At 43.1% G+C, this 27,017-nt stretch overlaps 1 protein-coding gene across 4 annotated transcripts in view; it reads left to right on the forward strand.

Moving 5' to 3' along the window:
* Positions 1-27,017, forward strand: part of LRBA (LPS responsive beige-like anchor protein) — a 677,685-nt gene that overhangs the window by 436,807 nt on the left and 213,861 nt on the right. For all 4 annotated transcript variants that reach the window (XM_068279131.1, XM_068279139.1, XM_068279143.1 and 1 more), the window contains 4 exons: positions 3,310-3,427; positions 8,077-8,179; positions 21,586-21,701; positions 24,596-24,708. In XM_068279131.1, the coding sequence (XP_068135232.1) occupies positions 3,310-3,427; positions 8,077-8,179; positions 21,586-21,701; positions 24,596-24,708 (450 nt within the window). The remainder of the gene's footprint in view (positions 1-3,309; positions 3,428-8,076; positions 8,180-21,585; positions 21,702-24,595; positions 24,709-27,017) is intronic.

Genomic DNA, 27,017 nt, shown 5'->3' on the forward strand with positions numbered 1-27,017 from the left:
AGTTAGTTGTCAGTAGAAATATGTTTGAATATCGGTTGTAATTTTATCATCACTAGCTATGTACTATTAGATGCAGTACAAAGCTATACAGTTGTAGATTAATCTCATTTGTAGACTGGAATTTTTTTGGCTGCTTTCTGTTGAGACCATTTATAATCCACTAACATGTATTTGGTACCATCAGGTCAGTTAACCTTGGCTATAAAATGATTTATCGCTCTGCTCGGTAATGTCAGCTTTTCATGCGGAAAGAGCCTTTATGAATTCAGAATTTGCTATGTGGTCAGTAAAGTCAGCTGTTTTAAGCATTTCCGCATGCGGAAATGCTTTATGAATGATAGCCATAGTGTCTGTAATGTTGGTGATTTTGCATTTGTGCAGTTGTAGCCTCAAATGGAACTATTTTTCACCTGGACCAGACTTGAGCAAGTGTGCCTTGAACATGAATCGCCCCTTGTGGCAGTCCGCTTAGTGCCTGTTGTCCCACCTTGTGACTTTCCTCACATATGCTATGTATTAACACAGTGTTTAAATCTACTGCATGGACTTTGCTGTATGTAGCTGCACTAATAAAACTGGAGCATCACAGTGCTTGTCTACTTTCCTTTATGCAACGTATGTTTCAATGTACCCAGAACAGTTCCTCTGACCAACTCTTTTTTTTCTTTCTGTTTTGTCTATTTAGACGTCTATCACTCTCTACTGTGAAGTTGCTATAGTTAATGGGGCTAAGTGTTTTAAATATTTTAAAGAACTGAGAAGGATTTTAAACAGGGACCAATGGTAGTAGTTTTAGGTCATAGAGCGAAATTGGTCATGAATCAGGTAATTTGCTTTCATTAAAGTCTCACAAAAATTCAGAAGGACATAAACAGCAAAACATTGCACATTGCTGTCAACATTGCTTAATTATACACACTTTATACATCGGGCATTGACACACCCCTCCTTTTCCAAAGGTAAAATGTTTTATTATGACCTGGTAACCTCTCAATAGTGTTTTTGGGACATATACTGTAATTTTCTTGGTAGAGAAAGTCTTACCAACAAATTAAAACTCTCCATCTGAGTTTGTTTAAAACAGCATATTTCTGTAATGAGCAGATTGTCCAGCAAACATTGTTCTGTGTCTGTCTGTAGCTTTAGATGAGGGGACTGGTATAGCTCAGAACAATAGTCGTAAGACTCCTTTACATCCATTATAATCCTCTATAATAAAACCCTAATGTCTCTGCGTCCCATGTCCCTGTGTGTGTCCCACATGCGCTCTGCGCATGTGCAGGGATGCAGAGACACTGAGGGAGAGTGACGCGCGGCAAGGGATGATTGGCGAAGGGACGGGACGGCGGGCGCGGAGTGCACGGCAGGCGTGCGTGGCGGAAATGTGCGGGCGCATGCACAGTGACAGACACAGCCTGTTTTTAAACGGGCTTATGTCCACTAGTACATTATAATAAATCCTGTGGTTTTCTTTGACTCTAATTAGAAATGTTGTAGTAACTATCAAAGAGATTAAATACATTAAAAAGTGAATTGTAATTTGAATCCCCTCACAGTATTTAGGGAAATGTTTTACTTTGCTTTTTAGAGGGAATGTAAAGCCTTGGAGGTGTAGATTTGTCAGTTACATGAAGAGTTATTAAGTTACTGTAGCTGAGGTAAGCAGGACAGAAGGGTGTAAATTTATGTTGCCTTTTCCTGTGTGGACAGCTTGACAGCTATCAAACCCCTCCCATGTCAAGCTTTACAATATGATTTTCCCAGAGCATTGGAAGTGTCAGATTTCTGTATTTCCCAGTGGCATGGCTGTTCTGCAAATCCATGAATTCTCCTTTTACTGCGGCATATGAAATATTCCTGTTGTCTTTCAAGCGTACCTGAAGGCAACATGTAAAAATGTAACTAATGGCAAGGCTTCTGCACATCTCTTCCCTTTGAGCCCCATGCAGACAAGAATTAGAATTTTGACAGCTCTCCACCCTACAGGAGCACAAGCTGGGTTCTGCATTGGTGCAGAGGCATGAGTCTGTCATCAGGGGGAGGGGGGTGGTGACCTGCATGCTTTCTTTATTGTTCTCAAACTCCTTTATTTCTTCACACAGGTCATTTACTTATGGCTCCGTGCTCTTGTATGTCCTGAACTGTATTATAAATTATAATATAAATAATCAGAGAGAAAGTGACCTTGGTAGACATTGGATTGGGACCTATACTTCTGTTAAGCAGGCAAAAAAACCACTCCACTGCATGGTCGACTGACTTTTCACTATAGAGACAGAAACAGGTCTGAATTACCAATGTGCAGCATGGATTTTCCCTTTCCCAATTTAAACGGCAACATCACCCACTAATAAAATCACACTGTGATATATTTAAGATTTAGATTGTTGGACTTATCTTGCAGTGTAACTACCATGTATGGGGCTTCCCTGCAAAAAAAAAAGATTGCGTAGGGCCCCCAGTTCCATAGCGACCCCGCCCCCTCAGGCATGTGATAGGGAGCCAGTGAAAGGCAGCAGAGAGAGCGTGCTGTGATGCACAGAGGATACCCACAGCACTGGAAGCAGGTAATATTACACTCGCTACCTGTTCCAATGCTGTGGGTCTCTTCCATGCACCACAGCACACACTCTGCTACCATACACCGACTCCATGTCATATGACCAAAGAGAGTCATCTGATCAGAAGCTCGGTGAAGGGCAGCAGAGAGTGCTGCTGCTGTGATGCACGGAGCTCTGAGGCACTTGAAGCAGGTAAATAGAACTCTCCCTGCGCTACTCTGCATGCGAATGGGAAGAGGGCCCCCCTGTAGGGGTTGCCGGGCTATTGTTATCCCCATAGTTATTTTATGTTGGTGTATGAGGCAGTAAGCCTAGCACTTAGAGATAAGCACATTATCTACTTAAGACTGTTCTTGTCTGCACAGGTTTCCCATAGATGGTTATTTCCTACAACTCAACAGCCTACTGGGAAGTTATCCACCCGCTCCCAGATTAGCTCTACACAAGAGTAGGGACATTACAACGCCTTCCCTTGAATCATTTGCCACACCCTTTTTGATTTAGGGGGATACAAGAAAATTATGTAATTTGTATGCCCTTTAGTAAAGATTCTAGTATAGTTAACGAAAGCATTATTCTGATAAATATGTAAACAAAAATCAGTAAAATCTCTATCTTGAAATTCTATGGATCTGATGCAAATGACGTTTTTTTTTTTTTTTAAGTTTCAGGTCAGCAATGTGAGTTGTAGGATATATGTTCTTGATGCTGCATAGCTGACACATGTTCTGTCTCTGTATCTTTACAGATTCTGGCCTACACCGAGGGGGTGCATGGAAAATGGCTGTTCACAGAAATACGTGCTATATTTTCACGCCGCTACCTGCTCCAAAACACTGCACTGGAAATATTCATGGCAAACAGAGGTAATTATCCCAGAACAATTGTATACATGGTACTATAGTTTGATCTGTACAATACTGTATCCAAAAAATCTGTTTCCTTGTAAGATGTACATTAATCTAATAGGATACCTGTGCTAGTTTTTTTGTCTTTTTTAAGGCCATCTCTTGCTTAACCACTTGCGTACCAGTAGTCTCTGGCCCCCTAAGGAGCAGAGACTGCCTGTACCAGAAAAAAAATCGCCACACGGACTCACTGGTCATGCCACTCACCCATCACCGCATGCCTCTCACTCTGCCGTCACAATGACAGAATATCTCTGTGAGTCGGTCAGGAGCTGATTTCATTGGTTCCTGACTCTGTCATCAATTTGAGCCCATATAATGACTTTAGTATAGCTTTATGTATATATTGTTTTTTAGTATACAGGCACTTTGAGGGTTGGTGAACACAATCAGGCCTGATCCCAATATCTGCTTCTAAAGGCTTTAGTTTACTCGTATGTAATTGACACTCACTTTTGGAAGGTGACCTATTAGGCGGCTGATCGCTCATCTCAGCATAAAGCTGAATACCCACTTGCAGATCAGGGCCAGATGGGATTGGGCCATCTCCAAAGATGAACAATTGTTCCCCCCCATCCATCTGGCCGAATCGGTAAGCTTTGTTTGCAACGTCGGAAACAAACGATCGCATAAATGATCATTTACACCAGAGCTCCCCAACCCTGTCCTCAAGGCCCACCGACAGTACGTTTTACAGGAAACCACACACAGTCACAGGTGAGGTAATTAGTGTCTCAGCAGAGCTGATTTATGACCTCTAGGGATTTCCACAAAACATGCACCGTTGGATTGCCCTGAGGGCAGGGTTGGGGAACACTGATACACGATCGAGTCAAAACCAGCGCAAGTCTATGAGGATCGGAACAATCCTCAACAACTTAGACATATTTTTCATTCAATAATAAACGATCGCCTCTTTACACAATATTGCACGATATTGCAAAAAAAAAAAAATTTGCGCAAAATCACTTACGACAATCATTAGTGCATATGGGCCTTAAGACTTGCAGATTGTCCTGGCACTCAGTAGTTCAGAAAAGGAAGAAACTGTATATATACAGGAATACAGATGTGCCTCGTATAACTTCATTGTGACAGGATTCAAATTTTTATGAATTCCAATCTCAGACTTGGTCTCTTAGGTTTGAATACTGGCTGCAAACTGTAGCTAGTTCTCATGGGAAATTGTGCTTTTATGTCACACACCAGTTGACAGTGCAGCAAGCGGAATATTTAACTGAATATTTCCATATTCATCATGTTATTGAAAATCATAATTTGTGTTGGTGCTTTTAACCAGTCACAGCCTACTTCATGGTATTGGGGGATTGAGATGAAAACAAAATGAACAAAGTCCTTATTACAGGCACTTTCATGTAAACCTGTGCTACCCTGATAGATGAGGATGGTTTGTTGGGAGTATTTTTTTATATATTTTTATTTCTTTGTTGGCTGGCTCAACTTGTTGGGGGGAGAGGGGGTTGAGTAGACTATGGACCCAGGGTCTCCCCATGCAAACTTTTTCCAGGTGGGCTCTAGACATTCTAGTTACACCCCTGCCCCCCACCATCCTTGCCAAAGCATCCAAAATAAAAATGTTTTTGTCTTTAACTGTGTTCTATTTCAAGCAATATACAAGATGCAGAAGATGGGTGATGCAATCATATCATCTCTCTCCGTAAGCCTAGAAGAGTCTGAGACCAGCCATGAGACACTTAACCTCCCAGGCATTATGATTATTTCCAGATTTAGGGTCTAAAAACTGCAATTTTTTTCAGATGCTTTTAGACCCTAAAACAAGAGAAAACCATACCACAGAGAGCTCTGCAGCAGCTCCTGCATATAACTCACTCAGGCACATAATTACCGCTGTGAACTGCAGATTTCTGTCCTGATTTGAGATTACCGCTAAGGAGGTTAATATACATGTAAAAAGTGCAACACACGGTGGAGAGGCGCCCAAGACAAGAGTATAAAAAGCTGAATATAAAAACTTGAGGTGACTTACCTCTGACAAGAATTCACCTACGGTACAGTAAGAAAAATAATTTGTGCACTAGGCAACGCGTTCCGAGAGATCCAACGAGCTTAATCGGGCCAATCACTGTGACGGGTGAAGATATACATCTAGCATCGGGCACCTCTAGAAGTAGATGGCAGAGGCGCCCGATGCTCGATGTGTATCTTCACCCAGCACAGGGATTGGCCTGATGAAGGTAGTTGAATCTCACAAAACACGTTGCCTTGTGCTCAATAAATTTTTTCTTATTGTACCGCAAGTGAATTCTTGTCTGAGGTAAGCCATCTCAAGTTGTTTTTATTTTCAGCTGTTTTATACTCTTGGGTGCCGCTCCACCGTGTGTGGTTGTTATCACGCCCCTCCCAGAGGGGAGTCCTTCCTGGGCCCCTCGGCTCCAGGTTCCTTTTGCAGAGTGCGACCTGTACAGGCGGTGACCTGTACCCGTTTGGAGGCAGTGTCCTCCTCAGGCGCAATTGATGGTTGCTGCTCTTGCCACCCACTTTTGTGAGTATTGATCTGTTTTTTTAAAAAAACATTCCTACAACTCTTGAACTTACTGTGCCATTCGGGCTTCTGGTCTTCCTGTTTTTTTTTTTCCTAGGATTTTCCAATGTAAAAAGTTCAGTCACCCAGCCTGTTCTCAACTTTGATTCACATTTCCCTTGTGAAAGTATTTTGTGTGCTTTTGATAATTGTATAACTATTGAGTCACTACCTCATTTATACACTTGCCTGACTGTATTGTTTACCTATTTATTGTCCCACTTGTACTCATAGGAAAACCACAACAGAATTTTACAGAATTGTTTTCTTTCAAAAGTAAATTAGATAGTCATTGATATGCATATTGCAGTGTATGCAATCCAAGCCTGTATCAGATGCTGCCATTAATTTTATGGCTTACAAAAAAGAGGGGAAAGCGGGAACGATTTAGAATTTGTCTGATTAGCTGAATTTGCGAGGAGGAAACCTGGATTCATGGAAACAAACCGATCACACAAGTCAGTCATTGTAAACAATCATAATTTACATAGTAAAATTGAATTATGTTTTGTGATGACATGTATATAGAATATGTTCCATAGTCCTAAACATCTGTTTGACAATTTGTACAAGCAAGAATGTAGCGGAAGTACATGTAACTTTTACAAATGTGGGAAGATGAGGCTTCACCACTCACATTGCTATCTATATTTAGAAAAGCATTTGCTGGATACATAGCGGTCAACAGCCACAGATTACATCAAATAACATCATTAAAGTCATCACTGTAGTGAAACCTGGGGGAAAAAAAGATCTATATAAAACTGGGCACCATGGATATGTTGTTTATATGTGTGGAAGCAACAGGCAGCACTGGTATCATGGGTTCAAATCCAGGCAAAGCTAGTCTACATATGATGCACATTTGCTTTGGATTGGATTTTCCTGTGGACTTTGCTTTTCTACAAAAATCCAATAATACAGTAGTAGATTGAATTGTCTTTTGATTAACCGCTGGCGATTGGCAAGCACTGGGATAGCACTCCCCGTAGGTTCCAGGCCTAAGGGTATGAAAGGGGGTACACTGGGTGATTTTATCTAAAATTTATTACCACTAATCCACAAACCTATATCATTTATTTTCTTACCTTCTACTTGCAAAAAAATGTTTATGTATGTCATGTAATTTACCAGCTGTGTATGAAATCTATGGCCACATAATCATCATTACTACTCATTGCTGGCATAGTGTTTCTGCAGCCCTTTATGGACAAAATCATAGAGTTCTCTTTATGAACTGTCCATCTTTGGGTTCTTATTAAAATGCCTCTTCCACATCTTTGAGCGAATTTTGCTTAAAGTGTAACTGTTAGGCATAACATCCAAAATCATTTCTCTATTTGTAGCTGGGCATTATTTCTTCACTGAGGAAGGGCATTATTATATGGGCATTATTTCTTCACTGGAGGTATTTTTCCAACAGGGGATGTCAAGTTAGCAAAGTTTTTTTTTTCTTTACCCCATTCAGTTGTTTGTTTTTTTTTTTTTTTTTTAAAGTTGTTTCATTTTGGTATTTTATGGATTTATATTGTATTTGACATATTTTAAAAAATTTCTGTAGTATAGGCTGGCTATTGTTATGCATGGAGAGTAGAAGCCCGGGTGTGATACAATTAGCTTAAATGATTATACTGACATGTAAAGGTATGGCTTTAATTTTGCAAAAACTTTCCACTGTTAATCTGGAATCAAGTTTTCATAAATCCCACTGTTAGTCCAATTAGTTTTACTCATTTAGATTATTCACCTTGGTTTAACTGTGGTGTACTCTAGTAATGCATTTTTGCTAGAATTTATAAATGTAAAGTTTTTAGATTTACTTTTGCTTTTTGACGTCTAAATGTTAAATTGTGCATGAAAGTGATATGAATTAGTAAAGCTAGGCTTCTGCAGTTTGATAAAGGGCATAGCCCGAAACAGCGTCTGTCATTGCCAAGCCGTACTTGATGGAATAAAAGAGCTTTGATACTATACTTTACAGCGGTGCCGGTCCTTTTTGATGTATGAATTAGTAAAGCTACATTTTTCTCTTCTTCATATGCAGTTGCTGTCATGTTCAACTTTCCAGACCAGTCCACTGTGAAAAAGGTGGTTCACTGCCTCCCCAGGGTTGGAATTGGCACGAATTTTGGGCTTCCTCAAACCAGGTAATAAAGTAGAAGCTTGTACTCAGTTGGTTCAGTAAGATATATGGCTGTTTTAACAGTGGGCTCCTTACCTTGCAAGGCTTTACTTAAAGGATATCCGCAAGTGGAAAAAAAAAGTAGCTTTACTTACCTGGGGCTTCTTCCAGCCCCTAGAGGTCACCTCTGTTCCTCTCATCCTTTAACTATGTTTAAAGTGATATTGAATACAGAACAAATAATCAGGTGCACCCTGCGGCATGGTAGATTTTCCTCCGGGGCTTCTGGTGAAAGGTGGAAACATTTATCCATGTTTGACTGTGCAGTGTGTTAGATCTGCCACTTTGCTCTCTTGTACAATTCTTTATTGGCATTCCATAATTCAGACATCAGGGAACTTTAAAAGCATATGCCTTGTTTTGAATTGCTGCAGTGTGCAGAATTGATTCCACGCATGTCTGCATTTGACATACGGTGGAGTTACCTGGTGGAAAAACCTCAGACATGTCACATCTGAGCACAGCCGGGCTCTGATGTGACTTTCCACCACTATGCTGAGCACTAGCAAGAGTGCAGCTAATGCAGGAATCAGCTGGTGCTCGGGAGCAGCTGATAGCTAGAGGAGTCACTACCTTCAGACTGTCATGTGAAATAAGGCCTAACACCTTGGCTGATACCAAAGGTCTCTCACTCACTTCTTCCTTTGGTCCTTCATAGTAGTCCTCTGCTGAGCCTTGGCAGTGGGAATCCTTTAAAGGACATCTGTAGCTAGAGGTCTAAGGAGGCTGCCATATTTATTTCATTTTAAACAATACCATTTGCCTGGCTGTCCTGCTGATCCTCTGCCTCTAATACTTTTAGCCACAGACCCTAAGCAAGCATGCAGCAGATCAGGTGTTTCTGACATTGTCAGATCTGACAAGGTTAGCTGCATGCTTGTTTCTGTTGTGATTCAGGCACTACTGCAACCAAATAGATAAGCAAGATGCCAGGCAACTGGTATTGTTTGAGGAAATAATATGGCAGCCTCCATATTCTTCTCGTTTCAGTTGTCCTTTAAAGAGGATCTGTAACATAAAAAGATCCCCTGGGGGGTACTCACCTCGGGTGGGGGAAGCCTCCGGATCCTAATGAGGCTTCCCACGCCGTCCTCCATCCGTCAGGGGTCTCGCTGCAGCCCTCCGTGGAGTCCGGGCAGCGGTGACGTCATTATTTACCTTCCTGGCTCCAGCGCAGGCGCTCTGACGGCTGTCGGCTCCGAACTACACGGAAATACCCGATCGCCGTCGGGTCTGCTCTACTGCGCAGGCGCAAGTTTCCGGCGCCTGCGCAGTAGAGCGGACCCGACTGAGATCGGGTATTTCCGTGTAGTTCGGAACGGAAAGCCTCCACAGCGCCCCCCGCTGGAGCCAGCAAAGGTAAATATTAAACTAACAGTCGGCACAGTCGCCGGCTGTTCGGAGGGCTGCGGAGAGACCCCCGTGGGACAGAGGACGGCGTGGGAAGCCTCATTAGGATCCGGAGGCTTCCCCCACCCGAGGTGAGTACCCCCCAGGGGATCTTTTTAATGTTACAGAGTCTCTTTAAGGAACCAAGGTTTTTTTTTCCCTCTCGCCCACCATGATCACAGGTTCAGGAGCTGCCATTTTCTCATTTATTTCATCAGCACTGGTGGTGCAGTGGTTAGCGCTCTCGCCTTGCAGCGCTGGGTCCCTGGTTCGAATCCCAGCCAGGGCACTATCTGCAAAGAGTTTGTATGTTTTCTCCGTGTCTGCGTGGGTTTCCTCCGGGCACTCCGGTTTCCTCCCACATTCCAAAAACATACGGATAAGTTAATTGGCTCCCCCTAAAAAATTGGCCCTAGACTACAGTACTTACAATACATAATATAGACATATGGCAATGGTAGGGATTAGATTGTGAGCTTCTTTAAAGAGGAGCTGTTAGGTATAAGGTCTCAGAGAAAATAAACACATATATCAGTAGCTAAAGATTGGCTGTACTTACATTACATATGCATTTCACTGTCCACGTTTGTACTTCACAGAATTTTTATATAGTATATGCAGAGATTGATGCTCCTGACAGCTCATGGCAGGTTCCATGTTTTTCTGTCAAATGTGTCGTCATGTCCTGCCTGCTTCCTGATCACAGAAAAGCTCGTACTGAATAACACAGTGTGCAGTGAATATTAATGAGCCATGTGGCTAGGAACAATAGCTGACTCCTGCAGTGTACTCTGCCCGGAGATTTATCAGTGCTACGCGCTGGACTGATTACAAGCTGCTGTAACGTCTCATTAGCAGCCGAGGGGAGGGCCCCAGAATGCTTTGCAGTATAGTATGCGGCTTGCGTCCTCTTAGGTCTAACAGCTTTTCTGATAAGAACACATCAAAGGTAAGAGAGATTTTTATCTTCAATAATGCCTTTATGGCTTCCTTCTAAACTGTTTAACACAGGAGAATAGAGGTTTAAATTAGCTTCTGCAGCCTGACAGTTACTCTTTAAAGGAACAGTTAATGACAAGATATATATATATATATATATACACTGTACAGCGCTGCGTAATATGTCGGCGCTATATAAATAATAATAATAATTTACTTTGTTTTATGTGGATGTAATTTATAAATACTGCTATATATGTCTAGAACAGGTTACCTTTAGTTGGAATGCTATCTAAAGTCTACCGTGTTTACTTAACTTGCATGGCCTTAACATGGCTCTTTTAACCTTCCTGGCGGTAAGCCCGAGCTGAGCTCGGGCCATGCCGCCGGAAGGCACCGCTCAGGCCCCGCTGGGCCGATTTGCATAATTTGCATAATTTTTTTTTTTGCTGCACGCAGCTAGCACTTTGCTAGCTGCGTGCAGTGCCCGATCGCCGACGATCCGTCGCGCCGCAGCCGCCCCCCCCCCCAGACCCCGTGCGCTGCCTGGCCAATAAGTGCCAGGCAGCTCTATGGGGTGGATCGGAATCCCCTTTGACGTCACGACGTCGATGACGTCATCCCGGCCCGACGGGGGAAGCCCTCCTGATCGCCGATCGCCGGAGGCGATCGGAGGGGCTGGGGGGATGCCGCTGAGCAGCGGCTATCATGTAGCGAGAATTTGTCTCGCTACATGAAAAAAAAATAAAAAAAAAAAATTTGCTGCCCCCTGGCGATTTTTTAGCAAACCGCCAGGAGGGTTAAGAACAGTGCAATCACTGAACAAAAAAATCTCACACTTGTACTGTAATACAATTATGTTATTTTTATTATTATTTAGTATTTATATACCGCCAACATATTACACAGCACTGTACAGAGTATATATTGTCTTGTCACTAACTGTCCCTCAGAGGGGCTCACAATCTAGTCCCTACCATAGTCATATGTCTATGTATGTACAGTGTAGTGTATGTATCATAGTCTAGGGCCAATTTAGGGGTTTAACCTATCTGTATGTTTTTAGGGTGTGGGAGGAAACTGGAGTGCCCAGAGGAAACCCACACAGACACGGGGAGAACATACAAACTCCTTGCAGATGTTGACCTGGTTGGGATACGAACCTGGGACCCAGCGCTGCAAGGCAAGAGCGCTAACCACTACGCCACCATGCTGCCCGTGTTGAATGTGGGCAAACTTGAGAGATGTTTAGGGTGGCAGGATCTCTCTGTAGTATCCCAGTTTTCATGATGTCCCTGTGTAGCTGGTCTGGATGGATTCATTGGTACTGATGGATTACATCCAGACTGGTTGCTATAGCTCTAAAGCACAGGTGTCGAACTCCAGGCCTGGAGGGCCAGATCCATGCCAGTGTTTAGGATGGACTGAGAAAGAGAGGATTGTGTCCTACCTGATGGACTGCGCCTTTCCTGATTCAGACCCATCAATTCATTTGAGCTGTGTCAAAAATGTGACATGCCTGCTCTAAAAGCAGCTTGCTTGTACCTTGCCAGTTTTAGTGAACACAGCACCACTTCTAATCTTACTTATTTCTCTTGCTTGCTTTGGGTAAGGATATATTTTTTGTTAGGGCAGAGTTGCACTTTAATATTGGTTTAAAACATTCATATATTACCATGACGACTCAGCGATCAAGCTATATATTAGTTGTAAGGTTGTGTGCCTTTTTTTCTTCTTTTTAAGATTTATGTTGATTATTTTTATTTTAATTATGTTTTATAACAATGAGTAAATTAAATAAGAGTGTAAAATATAAACAGTGTTGAGTTTTAAATGAAGGCGTTCTGCCTATGAATTATACATGCAGCCATTATAAATATGTATGAAGCAAAGTGCATAGGCAATAACCATTAAATAGCTGCACGCCGCTCACCCCAGCATGATTTGTGGTGTTAGAAAATGTTTGTGTATCTTGCCATAAGCTTTCTGGTGTAATGTTTTCCCATTTCAGTCTCAGTAGTGCAGTTTTTCTTCTGACTGTGATAGGCTGAGGATGTTGCCACTTCAGATCTTGCCGGTGTTGGGCTGTATTTCTTATTTTCAGCCCTGAAGACCCATTGGCAATTGGGGTAGTTACTAAAAGGTAGCTGGTTGAAATCGGAGCGGTTATTGTGCTTTGCGTATTTGTATTACGTATAACTGGCAGTGCATGGTTTTTTGTTTTTTTTTGTTTTTTTTACTATTCTGGTAAGCGATCCACCTATGAAATGTAAACACGTTTACACTAACATAACTATGTATCCCCAGTGGTTGTTTTTCAGCTCTCTACCCAGAATTACAGGGCATTTAGTTACCACATGAGGGTTTTACTAGTAGTGCAGAATAAAACATATAATCTTGTTTTTCCTAACAACTGGCGGTGAGAAACACCCGATTAGCTGGCTGCAGAGTGAAAACTAACAATGTTAATATTAATATTTGTATAGTGCGTTTCTGCTGTCTGACTCCAGGCACTGGAGAACTGCAGCCATTAAGGGTGTGCTCAGTAGGTCACTCTGGAAAGTTAGGAAGTCTTGCCCAAGGACTGAATAGGTAACTGGCTCCAGCAAGGCTTCAAACCCTGGTTTCTGGTGTCAAAGCACACTAAAATTGGAAAAATAACTTTATAGAAAGGCTGCCAGTCAATAAAGAGCCATGGCTTTTCTGGGCAGGGCGCTTGGGGTTGGAGAACCGCCATAACCATAGCAGCTACAGTATATAGGCAGTATAGGGCCCAGGCACAGGTGAGGATACTGGTGCGTTCTTAACTTGCCTGCACAAGAATGCCAAAGATTGTTTGAAGGTCCCCGTAGGGTGGGGGTTAGGGTGAAGGGATACCGCGGAAGCCCGGTAAGTAGCTAACTTTCTCTAACTGGCATCCGGGACAACACGAGATCCGGTCCAGCCCAGGATCTGGGGAAACATAACCCCAAGAAGATTAAAAGCCCCCGCCCTCCCTCCAACCTCAGTTAATCTGTGTTTCCGCGTCGGAAACACCTAAGAAGGGAAGCTCCCGTTTTTTGTTATTTTTTATGCACTCACCAGTGCGTGAGTGGGTCCTTGTGGAGGCAGCGTGGCTTGAGCGGAGCAGGAGGTGACGCTGGCTACAGTCCTCCGGTGACGGCGTATGCGCCTACGCGTAAGCATGCTTTCTTGGCCGGCATAACGCTTGTCCCCCCGTCAGACGCCGGCTCTGCAAGGCGCATCCGCGCTCTGACCGGCGCCCGGAAATGACGTCAGCGGGCGGGCAGCCGGAAGTGGGGCGGACTTAGGAGAGCCAGGAAGTGTAAAGAGCGTGCTCCTGGCGTCTCCACCGCGCTTACGAATTCCCCGCAGTGCACAGCTGTGTTCTGGGGAGTGGAGAGGATGTCACAACAGAAGGGGGAGCAGCCACAGCAGCGGGAATCAGAGGCTGCAGGCACGGCTTCCAAATCCTCTGGGCAAGCGCAGCCATCGGGTGCAAGTCTGGTAAGACCTCCAGTGGAGGACGGACTTCTTTTGGTCTACATGCCTTGTACTGATGGTTTATGGGATCTATTGTCTTTTCTTTCTGTTTTATTTAGACAAAGACTGATCCTAAAACGGCTGGACAAGTTAAAACTTATAAACGTTGTGGCTTGTGTAACAGCAAAATAGCTTTGGAGGCCCCAAGGAATTTATGTCAGGGTTGTACCGATGCTATTGTAGCCTCACATTCATCTGATATACTCAAAGGTGTAATGGAGGCTGTTAATAAAAACATGCAGGAGACTTTGGATAAATTTAAGGAATCTTTTATTCCACAAGCTCCTGAATCCCTTCCAGGCCCCTCTTCTGGCCTTTTATCCCAATCTTCCACCCTTTCTGATATTTTTGGAGTTGGAGAAGAGGGAGAGGAGGAGGGGGAGGAAGAAGAGGAGGAGGAGGGGGTGTCTGTCTCTCAGGAGGAGGGGGAACAGCCTCATTCGGAGGGTTCGGATAGAGAGGAGAGGGTTAAGACCTCCAGATTCCTTTTTACTCCGGACGAATCTTCTGAGTTGCTTAAAGCGGTGTATACTACGGAACAAATTAAGGAACCGGTTCCTGAGTTAACTCCTCAGGACCAGGTTTATTCTGGTTTAGGACAAGCCAAGGGTAGAGTTTTTCCTTTTCATAAAACTCTCCAGGACATTATCACTTCTCAATGGCAGAATCCTGAAAGGCCTTTATTCATACCTAAATCAGCAAAAAGAAAGTATCCATTTGAGCAGTCAGAGATTGAAAAATGGACAAAATGCCCAAAATTGGATGCATCTTTGTCAAAATACTCTAAAGACTCTGATTTATCCTTTGAAGACACAGGTGTTCTCAAGGATGTAATGGATAAAAAGGTCGATTCCCTCCTTAAAAAAGCCTGGGAATCGGCCGCATTTGGATTCATCCCAGGTGTTTCAGCCACATGTATCGCACGTAACCTTAGAATTTGGATGGATAATCTATTCGAACAAATTTCTAAGGGGGTTCCACTTAAGGACTATTCTGCTTCGCTTCCAGTAGTTCTGAGGGCAGTCGCTTTTTTAGCGGACACGGTAACGGAGCTTATTCGCGTCTCTGCACGTACTACGGCTCTTGTTAATTCGGCTCGTAGGGCAGTTTGGCTGAAAACCTGGGAGGGAGACCAAACGTCAAGGAATAGATTATGCTCAATCCCGTTTGAGGGTAGTCTCTTGTTTGGCTCAGGCCTGGATGATGTTTTGTCTCGCTCAGCGGAAAAAGGGAAACAGTTCCCAAACAAAAAGAGAAGTTCTAGAGGCAAAAGACCCTTTGTCCCTAATAAACAAACTTCCGATCAATCAAAAAATAGGAATGTGCAGAGAAAGTGGTCCTTTCCTAAAGGAAAAGGTAGGGGAGGATTCACTCTCGGTAGGACGGAACCCCCCAAGCCCAATAAATGACTTGCCGGTGGGGGGAAGGCTGAGGTTTTTTCTTTCAGAATGGGAAAAGTTAAATCCCGATCCCTTTGTGTTACTAATTATAAAGCGGGGTTACCGTCTTCAGTTTTCGAGTCAGCCTCCTCCCAGAAGGTTTGTGAATCCCCTTCCAAAAGACCCAGAATGTGCCAAGGGTCTGGAGGGAGAGATTCAGAAACTTTTAGCAAAGAGGGTAATTTTGCCGATTCCCCGGGAAGAGGTATTCCAGGGGTATTATTCCCACGTTTTTCTGGTAAAGAAAGCGAACGGGGAATTTCGATTTATCCTGAACCTAAAATCCCTCAATCCATTTTTAATTTACAAAAGGTTCAGGATGGAAAGTATCTTTTCAGTAAGAGCTCTATTACGGGGCAAAGAATATTTTGTTTCAATAGATCTCCGCGATGCCTACCTGCACATACCTATTTTTCACAACCATCAAAGATTTTTGAGGTTTGCAATCAAAATCCACTCTCAAATTCATCATTTTCAATTTCAGGCTCTACCTTTTGGGATAGCATCCGCTCCGCGGATCTTTACGAAAGTTCTAGCCGAAGTTATGAAGGAACTGAGGATCCAGGGAATATCGATTGTTCCGTATCTGGACGACCTCTTAATCTTTGCAGAGACAAAGGAATTGGTGTTGTGTCACAGGGACATTGTGATCAACACCTTGACAAGGGTAGGTTGGTTAATGAACTACGAGAAGTCGAATCTGACTCCTGCCCAGGAAATCACATTTTTGGGGTACAGGATAAATTCCTTAGACAGGAGAATCTATTTACCCTCGGCAAAGATTATAAACATTCAGTCCGAGGTGAACAGGTTACTTTCTCAAGAGACCTGCTCAATTCGCCAAATCATGAGAGTACTAGGTCTATTTTCCTCTTCAATTCCGGCAGTCACCTGGGCCCAATCCCACGGCAGGGATCTTCAATCCCTTCTCCTACTCCACTGGGACAAATCACAGGGATCTCTAGATCTCGTGATCACCATTCCAAGGACGGTCAAAGACAGTCTGGCCTGGTGGCTAATTCCCCACAGTCTAAACAGAGGGAGAATCTGGAGTCAATACGATCCGATAAAGATTTATACGGACGCAAGCGCCTGGGGCTGGGGCGCAACAACAGAGGGTCAGCATGCTCGGGGATTGGGCCGACTCGATAAGAAAGAAATCGTCAAATTTCAGAGAGTTGCTGGCGGTTCAGAGAGCTCTTCTATCTTTTCAGTCCCTGATAGAAGGAAGACATGTACGAATTTTTTCGGACAATATCACCACGGTAGCGTATCTCGCGAAACAGGGGGGCACAAGATCCAGGGATCTAATGCTCCTCTCGTCGGAAATTTTCAGTTGGATAGAGCCTCGTATTCTATCGATAACGGCGATTCACATAAAAGGGACTCTCAATGTGGAAGCAGACTTTTTGAGCCGCCGGCAGATCAGTCAGGCGGAATGGGAACTACGTCCAGAGGTTTTCAGGTTAATAACAGAAAGATTTGGAACCCCGGAAATAGATCTGTTTGCGTCCCCAACGAATGCAACGGTAAACCAGTTCTTTTCCCTGCACAAGTGTCAAGGCTCCCTGGGGCTGGATGCCTTAAGCCTACCATGGGGGTTCGAGTTGAGTTACGCCTTCCCCCCAATAACACTTCTTCCACAAGTACTGGTGAAGCTTCAAAGGGAATCAGGGAAACTGATTCTCATAGCTCCGATTTGGCCAAAGAGGCCATGGTATGCAGCCTTGTTAAAGATGGCAATAGGCCCACCATTTCTGCTACCGGCTCGACCGGACTTGCTGATTCAGGGACCGCTGGTCCATCCCAAGCCCCACTTATTCAGACTGGCCGCATGGATCCTGAGATGGTCATATTAAGGAATAAAGGTCTTCCTGACAATGTTATTGAGACTCTTCTTAAATGTAGGAAACCAGTAACTCAGAAGATCTATCGGAAAGTGTGGAAAGTTTATATAGCCTGGTGTATTTCTCACTCCAGGAATCAAATCCTAACTAGCTCGGTGTTAGAGTTCTTACAAAATGGGTTCGATATGAAGCTAGCACCCAGTACTTTAAAGGTACAATGTTCAGCTTTATCTATCCTTTTAGACAGACACTTAGCACAGGAAGATTTGGTAAAAAGTTTCTTTAAAGCTTTACAAAGGTCTACACCAGTGAGGCAAAAGATATTTCCACAGTGGGATCTCTCGCTTGTCCTTAATGGCCTCACAAAGTCCCCCTTTGAGCCGATTGAGGACATTGACATAAAATTTCTTACGCTCAAATTAGCTTTTCTGATCGCGGTCACATCTGCAAGGCGTTTGAGTGACTTACAAGCTTTATCAGTTAAAGATCCTTTCCTAATCATATGTCCAGATAGTGTCAGACTAAGATTAGATCCGGCTTATTTACCTAAGGTAGCATCAGAATTTCATAGGTCTCAAGAAATTATTCTACCTTCTTTCTGTTCCAATCCCTCGGGGGGAAAGGGAAGAAAGATTTCATTATCTAGACGTCAGAAGATCCCTGTTAGTTTATCTAAGAAAAGCAAGGGAATTCCGGAAATCCAGTAGCCTCCTAGTTCTATTTTCGGGAAAAAATAAGGGTCTTCAGGCATCAAGACAAACAATTGCCAGATGGGTTAAACAGGTTATTGCATTAACATATGAGAAAACTGACTGTCCATTGCCAGCTAATATTAAGGCGCATTCTACCCGGCACATCTCAAACAGAAAGGGCAGGAGCCACCATCCAGCAAATATGCCAAGCTGCAACGTGGTCAAGTGCATCAACCTTCATCAAACATTACAGGGTGGATGTGCTGTCCCAACAAGATCAATCGTTTGGCAGAAAGGTGCTACAGACGGTGGTCCCTCCCTAAGGTGAGTCTTTAACTTTATTAAAGACTTACTTGTCTATCTCTCGTGTTGTCCCGGATGCCAGTTAGAGAAAGACTCCTATTAGACCTACCGGTAATGGAGTTTCTGATTGGCATCCGGGACAACGGCTATAACCCTTCCCTTTCCTATCTGGCACCTTTCCTTTCAGAGTTAGTTCACGGGGAGGATGGTCTATGGTAGTCACGGAGTGCAATCTATTTTCCTTCCTTCATCTTGGTGTTTTGACTTAGTTTCCTTTAGAAGCACTGAGGTTGGAGGGAGGGCGGGGGCTTTTAATCTTCTTGGGGTTATGTTTCCCCAGATCCTGGGCGGGACCGGATCTCGTGTTGTCCCGGATGCCAATCAGAAACGCCATTACCGGTAGGTCTAATAGGAGTCTTTTTTTTTAACGGACTACAGGTACCCTTTAAGAAAGTTTTGCCCAGTATCCTTAAAACACAGAATGTAACAGTAAATATACAGGGGGTGCTCAGATTTTGTGCAGTGTATTTCAACACTGCCCTCCAAAAGATGATACACAATTTTGCCTCAATATTAAAATGTGGCAAAACCTGTCAGGTTATACAATTGACACATTGCTGAACAATAGACTCTGCCTTGGAGAACTTTCTCTTTGTTAGCACAAGAACTATTGGTCATTACTCTCTCAATAAAATCAAGCAGTTGTAAGGAATGGTCTAAAGCAGTGGTTCTCAACCTTTTCAGCACATGTACCCCTTTGCGGGTCTTCCCTAAACAAATGTACCCCTTCCCTAAACAAATGTACCCCCTACCGAATGCCGCGGCAGAGAAAAGTGGATGTGGCCATGACATGATGTGGGTGGAGCCAAATACTAGCGAAATCACGCAGTATAACAGCACACACAATCAAAATCTATGGGCCTCAGCAAGGAAAAAGATTGAAAAAAACAAATTGTACACGTTTTTTTTTTCACGTTTGTGGTGATGTGCTGAGCAGGAGTGACAGTACCATTGCCTTGCACTAGTCACGCAGTATAACCACACACACAATAAAAATCTATGTGCCTCAGCAAGGAAAAAGATTGAAAAAAAAAACCACATTTTTTTTCCACCACCACCAGCCTACCTATCCACTTAATAACACCCCTCCTTCTCCTAATAATAGCTTTTATAAAAGCTTTTGGGATCAGTATTTATGATACAGTGATACACAATGTGAGAGCTCCCTCTCACACATCCAGCCACATGCAGCAACAGTCTGCAAACGGCGCTGGATGGAAGAGTCTCTGCCACCTCCTTTGCCTTCCCCTCCCCTTCCCATGGCTCCTGCCCCTTTATTCCTCTACAGGAAAATGGTGGCCGGAGCGGATCGATCTATCTAACCATCCCAACCCCCGAAAAACTCAATCACACTTGCTGCAGTTAAATCCCCCCCCCCTCCCTCCCCACCGTAGCGCTGCATCACAGTTTACAATTTAATAGTACCAGGCAGCTGTTAAATCTCCCCCGTAGCGCCGCTATGCCCCATTCACAGGTGCTCGTGCGGGAGATGTGTAGTAGCCTAGCTCTCTGATTGGCCCAAATGCTGTCTGTCACAGCAGCGGCTCCCATTGGCCGCGATGGTGGTGTGGGCGGATGTGACAGACAGCATTTGGGCCAATCAGAGAGCTAGGCTATTACACATCTCCTGCATGAGCGCCTGTGAATGGGGCATAGCGCGGCGCTACGGGGGAGATTTAAAAGCCAGTGTAGCGGTTGTCTGCCATTTTGTCCATGGCCCCAGGGGGACCCCCTGACAGGTACTGATGTACCCCCAGGGGTAGGCGGACCCCAGGTTGAGAACCAATAGTCTAAAGCACAGTATAAGTTAGGTGGAAGAGGAGTTATTTGAAATCTAATTGCAATTACTGATAAATTTTATTGGATGCTTTTATTAAAAGCTTCATGGAATCATTTTTTAAGACTGAGACCAGTTGAGCACTTTGTATGTTTAATTCACATGACCATTGCTCTGGAAAGCCATTGGTTACATGCACTGCTCAACTGAGCTGCACTTGAGCCTTGTGAATACGCTGTACATGCATATCACTATCCATTCACTGAACCCATCTCACTCTCTGATCTAGCTGTTGTACGGGTGAGTGAGTCAGAAGTATAGTGAGAATGATCGCTGCGGCATGTCTTTACTTTGCAGATGAATAGTTGTGTTGGTGTCCGAATTCACGTTATTGAAATTAAGAAACCCAAACCTGCTCATCACCACGCTTCAGCACCAAGAAATGTGGACAGGGTCAGGGGGAGTTAATTTATTTGTGCTTCATGTGACTCATGTGAAGTGCAACGTGAAGTGTAAATAAGTGAACCTGAACCTGCCCACATTTCTGGGTGCTGAAGTGTGGTGATGGGGGGTGGATTCGGGTTCAATAAAGCGAATTCGGACACTAACATTAATGTCTAGTAGCTTGTCAAAATCACAGCCACAGGACTTGGATGCACTGTGTGCACTTAAGAATTACATTTAGGCCCTTTTTACACTTACCTACTGTGTTGCCCCACGTTATGCTACCTTGCCACAAGGCAATGCAAGTCTATGGAGACTTGCACAGGGAACACCATACGGTGCATCGGAAGTATCCAAACTTGCTCCATTCCTGTTGCAAAGTCTGCAGCTCATTGCCGCATGATCCGTGCCTACTGCACGGTTTATGCAGCAATGCAAGTTAATGGGCAACATAGTAAGTGTGAATGATGGTATCATGGTGCGCTGCAGCGCCCATGCGCGGAATGACAGGAATTCCAGTGACGTACTTCCCACCCAGCAGAAAGTGTCACTGAGCGGGGGCGGCGCCATGCATGTGACTGGCACAGGGTCATATGAAGGCTGGTTTCTGCGGTGCTTGCATCACACTGCAAACCAAATGTAGCAAACCGTCCGTAACAAAAAAATTTTTATAGTAAAGGCTCTTTACTCAAAGTATGGTCTAATACTTTTTGTAAGTTTAACAATCATAAGAAGGCAGAAATAAATCGACACCATATTTGTTTATAAAACATACATTTAAAGATATGTACATTTTTTTCAAGGTTGCCACAGTTCAGAGATCCACCTTATGCTGTTCTCCATGTCGTGTGTGAATATCTCCAGACAGAGCTCTACAACTTTGAGAGGATTAACGTGTGCAATCACTTTTAATAGTATTTTTCTCTTTTTTTTGGCAGACGTATCTCCCTAGCTAGTCCTCGGCAGATATTTAAAGCATCAAACATGACTCAGCGCTGGCAGCATAGAGAGATCTCAAACTTTGAATACTTGATGTTCCTGAACACAATAGCAGGTAATGCAACAGCTGTATTATCTAGAAGAATTCTATATATTCAGCATGGTTTCATGTGTCATTTGTACGCTGATGTAGTTCAGCTTAGGGATATCTGCTCTCCTACTCAATATAAGTGTTAGTACCCAGATAGCGCATGGCAACCTAAAAGCGTCAGGTGGCTAAAAGATACTGCAAAAGTGATACCAAATATACTTTTGCTTTCTTAAAACAGAAGGTATTTGCAATCATTCAGGTTTATAGGACAACTAAAATGAGAAGAATATGGAGGCTGCAATATTTATTTCCTTTTAAACAATACTAGTTGCCTGGAAGGCTTGCTGATCTTTTTGGCTGCTGTAGTGTCTAAATCACACCAGAAACAAGCTCTTGTCAGTTCCGACAGTAATGTCAGAAACGCCTGATCTGCTGCATGCTTGGGGTCTATAGTTAAACATATTAGAGGCAGAGGAGCAGCAGGACAGCTAGGCAACTGGTATTGCTGAAAAGGACATACATATGGCAGCCCCCATATCCCTCTCACTTCACTTGTCTTTTAAAGAGACTCTGAAGTCTCCTCAAAATGAGGTTTTTACTTTAAAACAGGGCTGTGGAGTCGGTCCAAAAATCCTCCGACTCCTCAGTTTAGGATTCCACCGACTCCTCGACTCCGACTCCTCTAACTTGCATGTTACAATTTTGTTGATTAAAAGTATGTAACGTGAAATTCATCTCTTAACTGCCAACGCTTAGGAATTTTACAAGACAACTGAAGTGAGAAGGATATGTAGACTACTATATTTATTCCCTTTAGACTAAAACTAGTCCTTGGTAAGAGTACTTGTAAAAGGTACAGACCGGAACAAAGAACATCTATCAGGCCCTAGGCAATGTAACTGTGGTTACATGTAAGAGTGATGTGCAGGTACTCTGCAGGGGAATGAGGAGATTGTTCCTCTATTACACATTCTTCATGCACAATCTGAACAAGGTTTATGGGTGACAGACAACACCTCTGTGTTCAATGTGCACAGCATTCTCAGTGGATTCCCTGCAGCTCTGTGGGGAGTGCATATGTAGAGTATAGTACTACTGTGTAACAAAGTAAACCTGAGACAGATGAAATTAAAGTTTTATACATACCTGGGGCTTCCGCCAGCCGCCTTCAGGATAATCAGTCCCTCGTTGTTCTCCTCCACCACCTGGATCTTCTGCTATGGGTCCAGGTATTTGAGCCAGTCGGGCGTAGTGCGCATGCACACACTCCGCCGCTGGGAGCATACTACACCTGTGCAGCACTATTGCGCAGGTGCAGAATGTTCCTGGCTGTGGGAGCGGCACGTGGCTGGACTGCGCTGACTGGCTGAATTACCACGACTCATAGCAGAAGATCCAGGTGGTGGACAACGAGGGACTGATTGGCCTGAAGGGGGCTGGAGGAAGCCCCAGGTATGTATAAAACTTCTTTTCATCCGTCTCAGGTACCCTTTAATTCGTAGTCACCGATCCAAATTTTAACATATCAAATTATTTTATTTCATGAGCAAAGAGAGTGCATACATTGGCATAAATCAGCATCAACGCAGAATTATTTCCATCTCATTGACCATCTCTATTAGTGATACGGATACACATCAGGCTTTATTCTTACAGCATAGATGTTATTTAATATATATGAGATTCCTGTGTACACATCATATATACAGTCACAATCAGATATGTATATCTGACCTTAAAAATACGGGGACTGCTTTATTGAAGCAGCACAAGTAACTAATTTTGATTGGTTTATTTCATTTTTGTGGACGGCTATTACTGTATATATACTGTAATATACTGTATATATACATTATTTTTAATGACTATTTGAGAAATAGAACATTTTATCATATTTTATATTTTAATTACAGTTACAAATTGATTAGGAGTCATAGTCTGTGCATTTTTCCCCGACTCCAGGCATCCAAAATTGCCCTGACTCCGACTCCACGACTCAGACTCTGACTCCACAGCCCTGCTTTAAAAACCTCTTTAACATAATTGCCCCTCCTAAAACGCCGCATCCCCATGGCTGAAAACTCCATAAATCACCCCTAATTCCATCTGGCAAAATCCACGACTTTCTTGGCCGTGGATTTTTCTGCCCTAAGGAGGCAGAGCTTTGGGCTGTAGCTCTGCCTCCATGCGCGCCAATCAGCGCCGCTCGCCACCTCTCTCCCGCCCCTCTGTGAAGGAAGACTTAGAGGGGCGGGGAGAGGCGGCGAGCTGCAGCCAAAAGCTCTGCCTCTATGTGGAAGGAGCCCCGCGATGTGCCCCAGGTAATTTGGGATGATTTATGGAGTCTTCAACGGTGGGGATGCTGCGTTTAAGGAGGGGCAATTATATTAAAGAGGTTTTTAAAGTAGAAACCTCATTTTTAGGAGACTTCAGAGTCTCTTTAAGTGAGCAAGTGTGGTTTTCTATGATGCATCACTCCCAGCTATGATTAAGGACTAAACTATCCAAAACATGTGAGTTTTACGATTCGTGCGGTATTTGGATACGTCCCGCAATAAAAAGGACCTTTGTGGACAAGTGCGGGACTGTCTACCATCCTGTTGATGTTCTCTTTATGCCCTTGAAAGCCAGTTACACATCCATAACCACTGGTTTATAGTGAGCCTATAGGTTATACAGTTTAGAGTTAAATCAATCCACTATGCATAAAGTTTGTTTCAAACTTTCTGGTCCTCATCAGTGCAGTGCAGTGCATGGCATGGATTGACATGGCTTTATGGGATGAGCTTGGACCAGTAGTACAGAGTACCCAAATAGCCCAGGGTGACCCAGAACCCCTAAGAGAGTATAAGGGGCTAAAAGAGACAAAGAGCCCTCCTACTAAAAGTGATGCTATTGTGTGTTTTTATTTTTTACAGGAAGAACCTACAATGACTTGAATCAATATCCAGTATTCCCATGGGTCATCACAAACTATGAATCTGAAGAGCTGGATCTTACCCTTCCAAGCAATTTTAGAGATCTCTCCAAGGTAAATGACCAAAGACATAACACCATATAAATGGAACCCACAAATACAGCTTACAGTTCTCACTGACCATAAGATTTAAAATTCTGAATAAAGTATACACATATAAATGGGTATAACTGACTTTAGAAACTGCATTTTTTGGTAGAGAAAATCTAAAAACCACAGAATGACCAAAACCAAAAAAGCAACACTAGTGAGGTTGTGTACTGCTCATCTATTGAAGAGAGTACAGGACACACTTGATATTCTACCTGCTTATGAGATCAGACGTTGATAAAGGTCTGTCCTTTCCTCAGCATTGTTCAGTATGAGGAGAGAGCAGACTACGGACAAAAGCACCTGCATCTCTGTGGAATAAAAAAAATAAATAAATAATGGAACCTTTTGGTATAAATAAATACAGATAGTAATTTATCAGTGAAATCAAAATGTAACAAAACATCAACATTAAAACTTAAAACTAACAATTTAAAAATAAGCTATTAAACTAAGAAGTATGTTTAAATAACAAATCTATAATACATGTTGCAACAATGATAATAGTACTGTAGTATTATTGTTTATCTTTCTAATATTGTTTAATACAGTGATGAAACATTATCTCCTAGAAGAAACTTGGGAGAAAAGGTGAATTAAATCAAGCCCTGTGTGCCCAGTCATCTTAAAGAACACTTTTCCTTGAACTGGGTCAGTCTGATTAACCAGTTTGTGCCAGCCTATTGGCAGTGTAATGCGGGCGCACCTGGACACAAACGTGCCCCCCACCCAGCAGCACCCGTGGGTGTACTTCGTCAGTTTATGCAAAATTATCTTTTTAAAATGTCCGTTTTGCATTAATTAATTAAATAAATGTACGAAGATTTACATTTAGTGGGGATTTAATGAATACGTTTTCCATCATGAACTTGAACTGGTTTATTTCAAAGACCTAGTTTAGTGTGATAAAAGTTGCTGATATTGAAGTCACCCTGCATGTGGTAGTTTTTAAAATCAGAATTGACCGACTTCATCAGGAGTAAATAACTCGTTTAATGCACAGTCTATTCTTTAAAGAGAGTCTAAAGCGAGAATAAATCTCGCTTCAGACCTCATAGACAGCAGGGGCATGTGTGCCCCTGCTAAAACGCCGCTATCCCGCGGCTTAACGGGGGGTCCCTGATGCCCCAAATCCCCTCCGTGCAGCGGGGGAGCGCTTCCGCATTGGGGCAGTGCTAACCGCCGCAGCCCTGCCTCATGCGCGTCTATCAGACGCGTACCTCCGCCTCTCCCCCGCCCCTCTCAGTCTTCCTTCACTGAGAGGGGCAGGGGAGAGGCGGCGATGCGCGTCTGATAGACGCGCTGCGAGGCAGGGCTGCAGCAGTTAGTTAATGCACAGTCTATTCAGTTATGCAGCAATCTGTCATGTTTTCCTTTCCCTTTTCCCATGCTTTACCTGAACAATCTGATCGGTTATTGTGAGAACACATCAGACCGGAGAACTTTGTTTCTCCCTCATAAATAAGACTTACTCATTGCTGCAAGTGATCCATAAACTGCATTTATTGATATTTGAATTGTCATTAATTGCAGTCTCTGTTATGTTTAGAAACCTTTTTTTTTTAAGATGAGTCAGCCATACTATCTCAGGAAAAAAACCCAAATATATAAGTAAATACTTGCTCTACTTACATAACACATGTATTGCACTGTCCACGTTATGATTCCTGTGAATTTTTTAAAGGAAAAGTAGAGAATCCTATTCTAGACAGTTTGCATATTTACAGCCAATCAGACTGCATTAGTTAAGTCTGAGGGGAAGTAGAGAAGCAAAAAAAGACAACCCAGCATGCCATGCAACTTGTCTTTTGTGTACCAAATTTTCTGTGTACCAAATAAGTCATGTAAACTGGGGAATGAAAATTTATCAACAAGAAAAGTAATAGTGATTTTATATTTTGAATTGTCTGATTAGCATCCTTATTACTTGTTTACCAGATAAAAATAACGAATTGATTTTTGATTTTATGCCCGACAGTTACTCTTTAAGCAAAGGTGTCTCTTAAAATTACTAGATAGCTACTCCTATGCATCTGTGGCATGTAAAGAGGACTGTGTGATGCTGTGTGTTTTGTATGCTTTCCATTTCTGCACAGTAAAACTTCACAGTGAGAACAGTGATTCACTGTATGGGTGCACATTTTGCCTTTCTGTGTATTTATGCACTCCTAAATTATGGATGACACTACAACTGCAGACACAGGATGCTGGGGGCTGAGGAATGAGAGGACTTACAAGAGCTGTCTGTCTGGTATACAGACAAAGGTTAGATA

Source organism: Hyperolius riggenbachi, chromosome 1, assembly GCF_040937935.1.
Source record: "Hyperolius riggenbachi isolate aHypRig1 chromosome 1, aHypRig1.pri, whole genome shotgun sequence".
NCBI lineage: Eukaryota > Metazoa > Chordata > Amphibia > Anura > Hyperoliidae > Hyperolius > Hyperolius riggenbachi.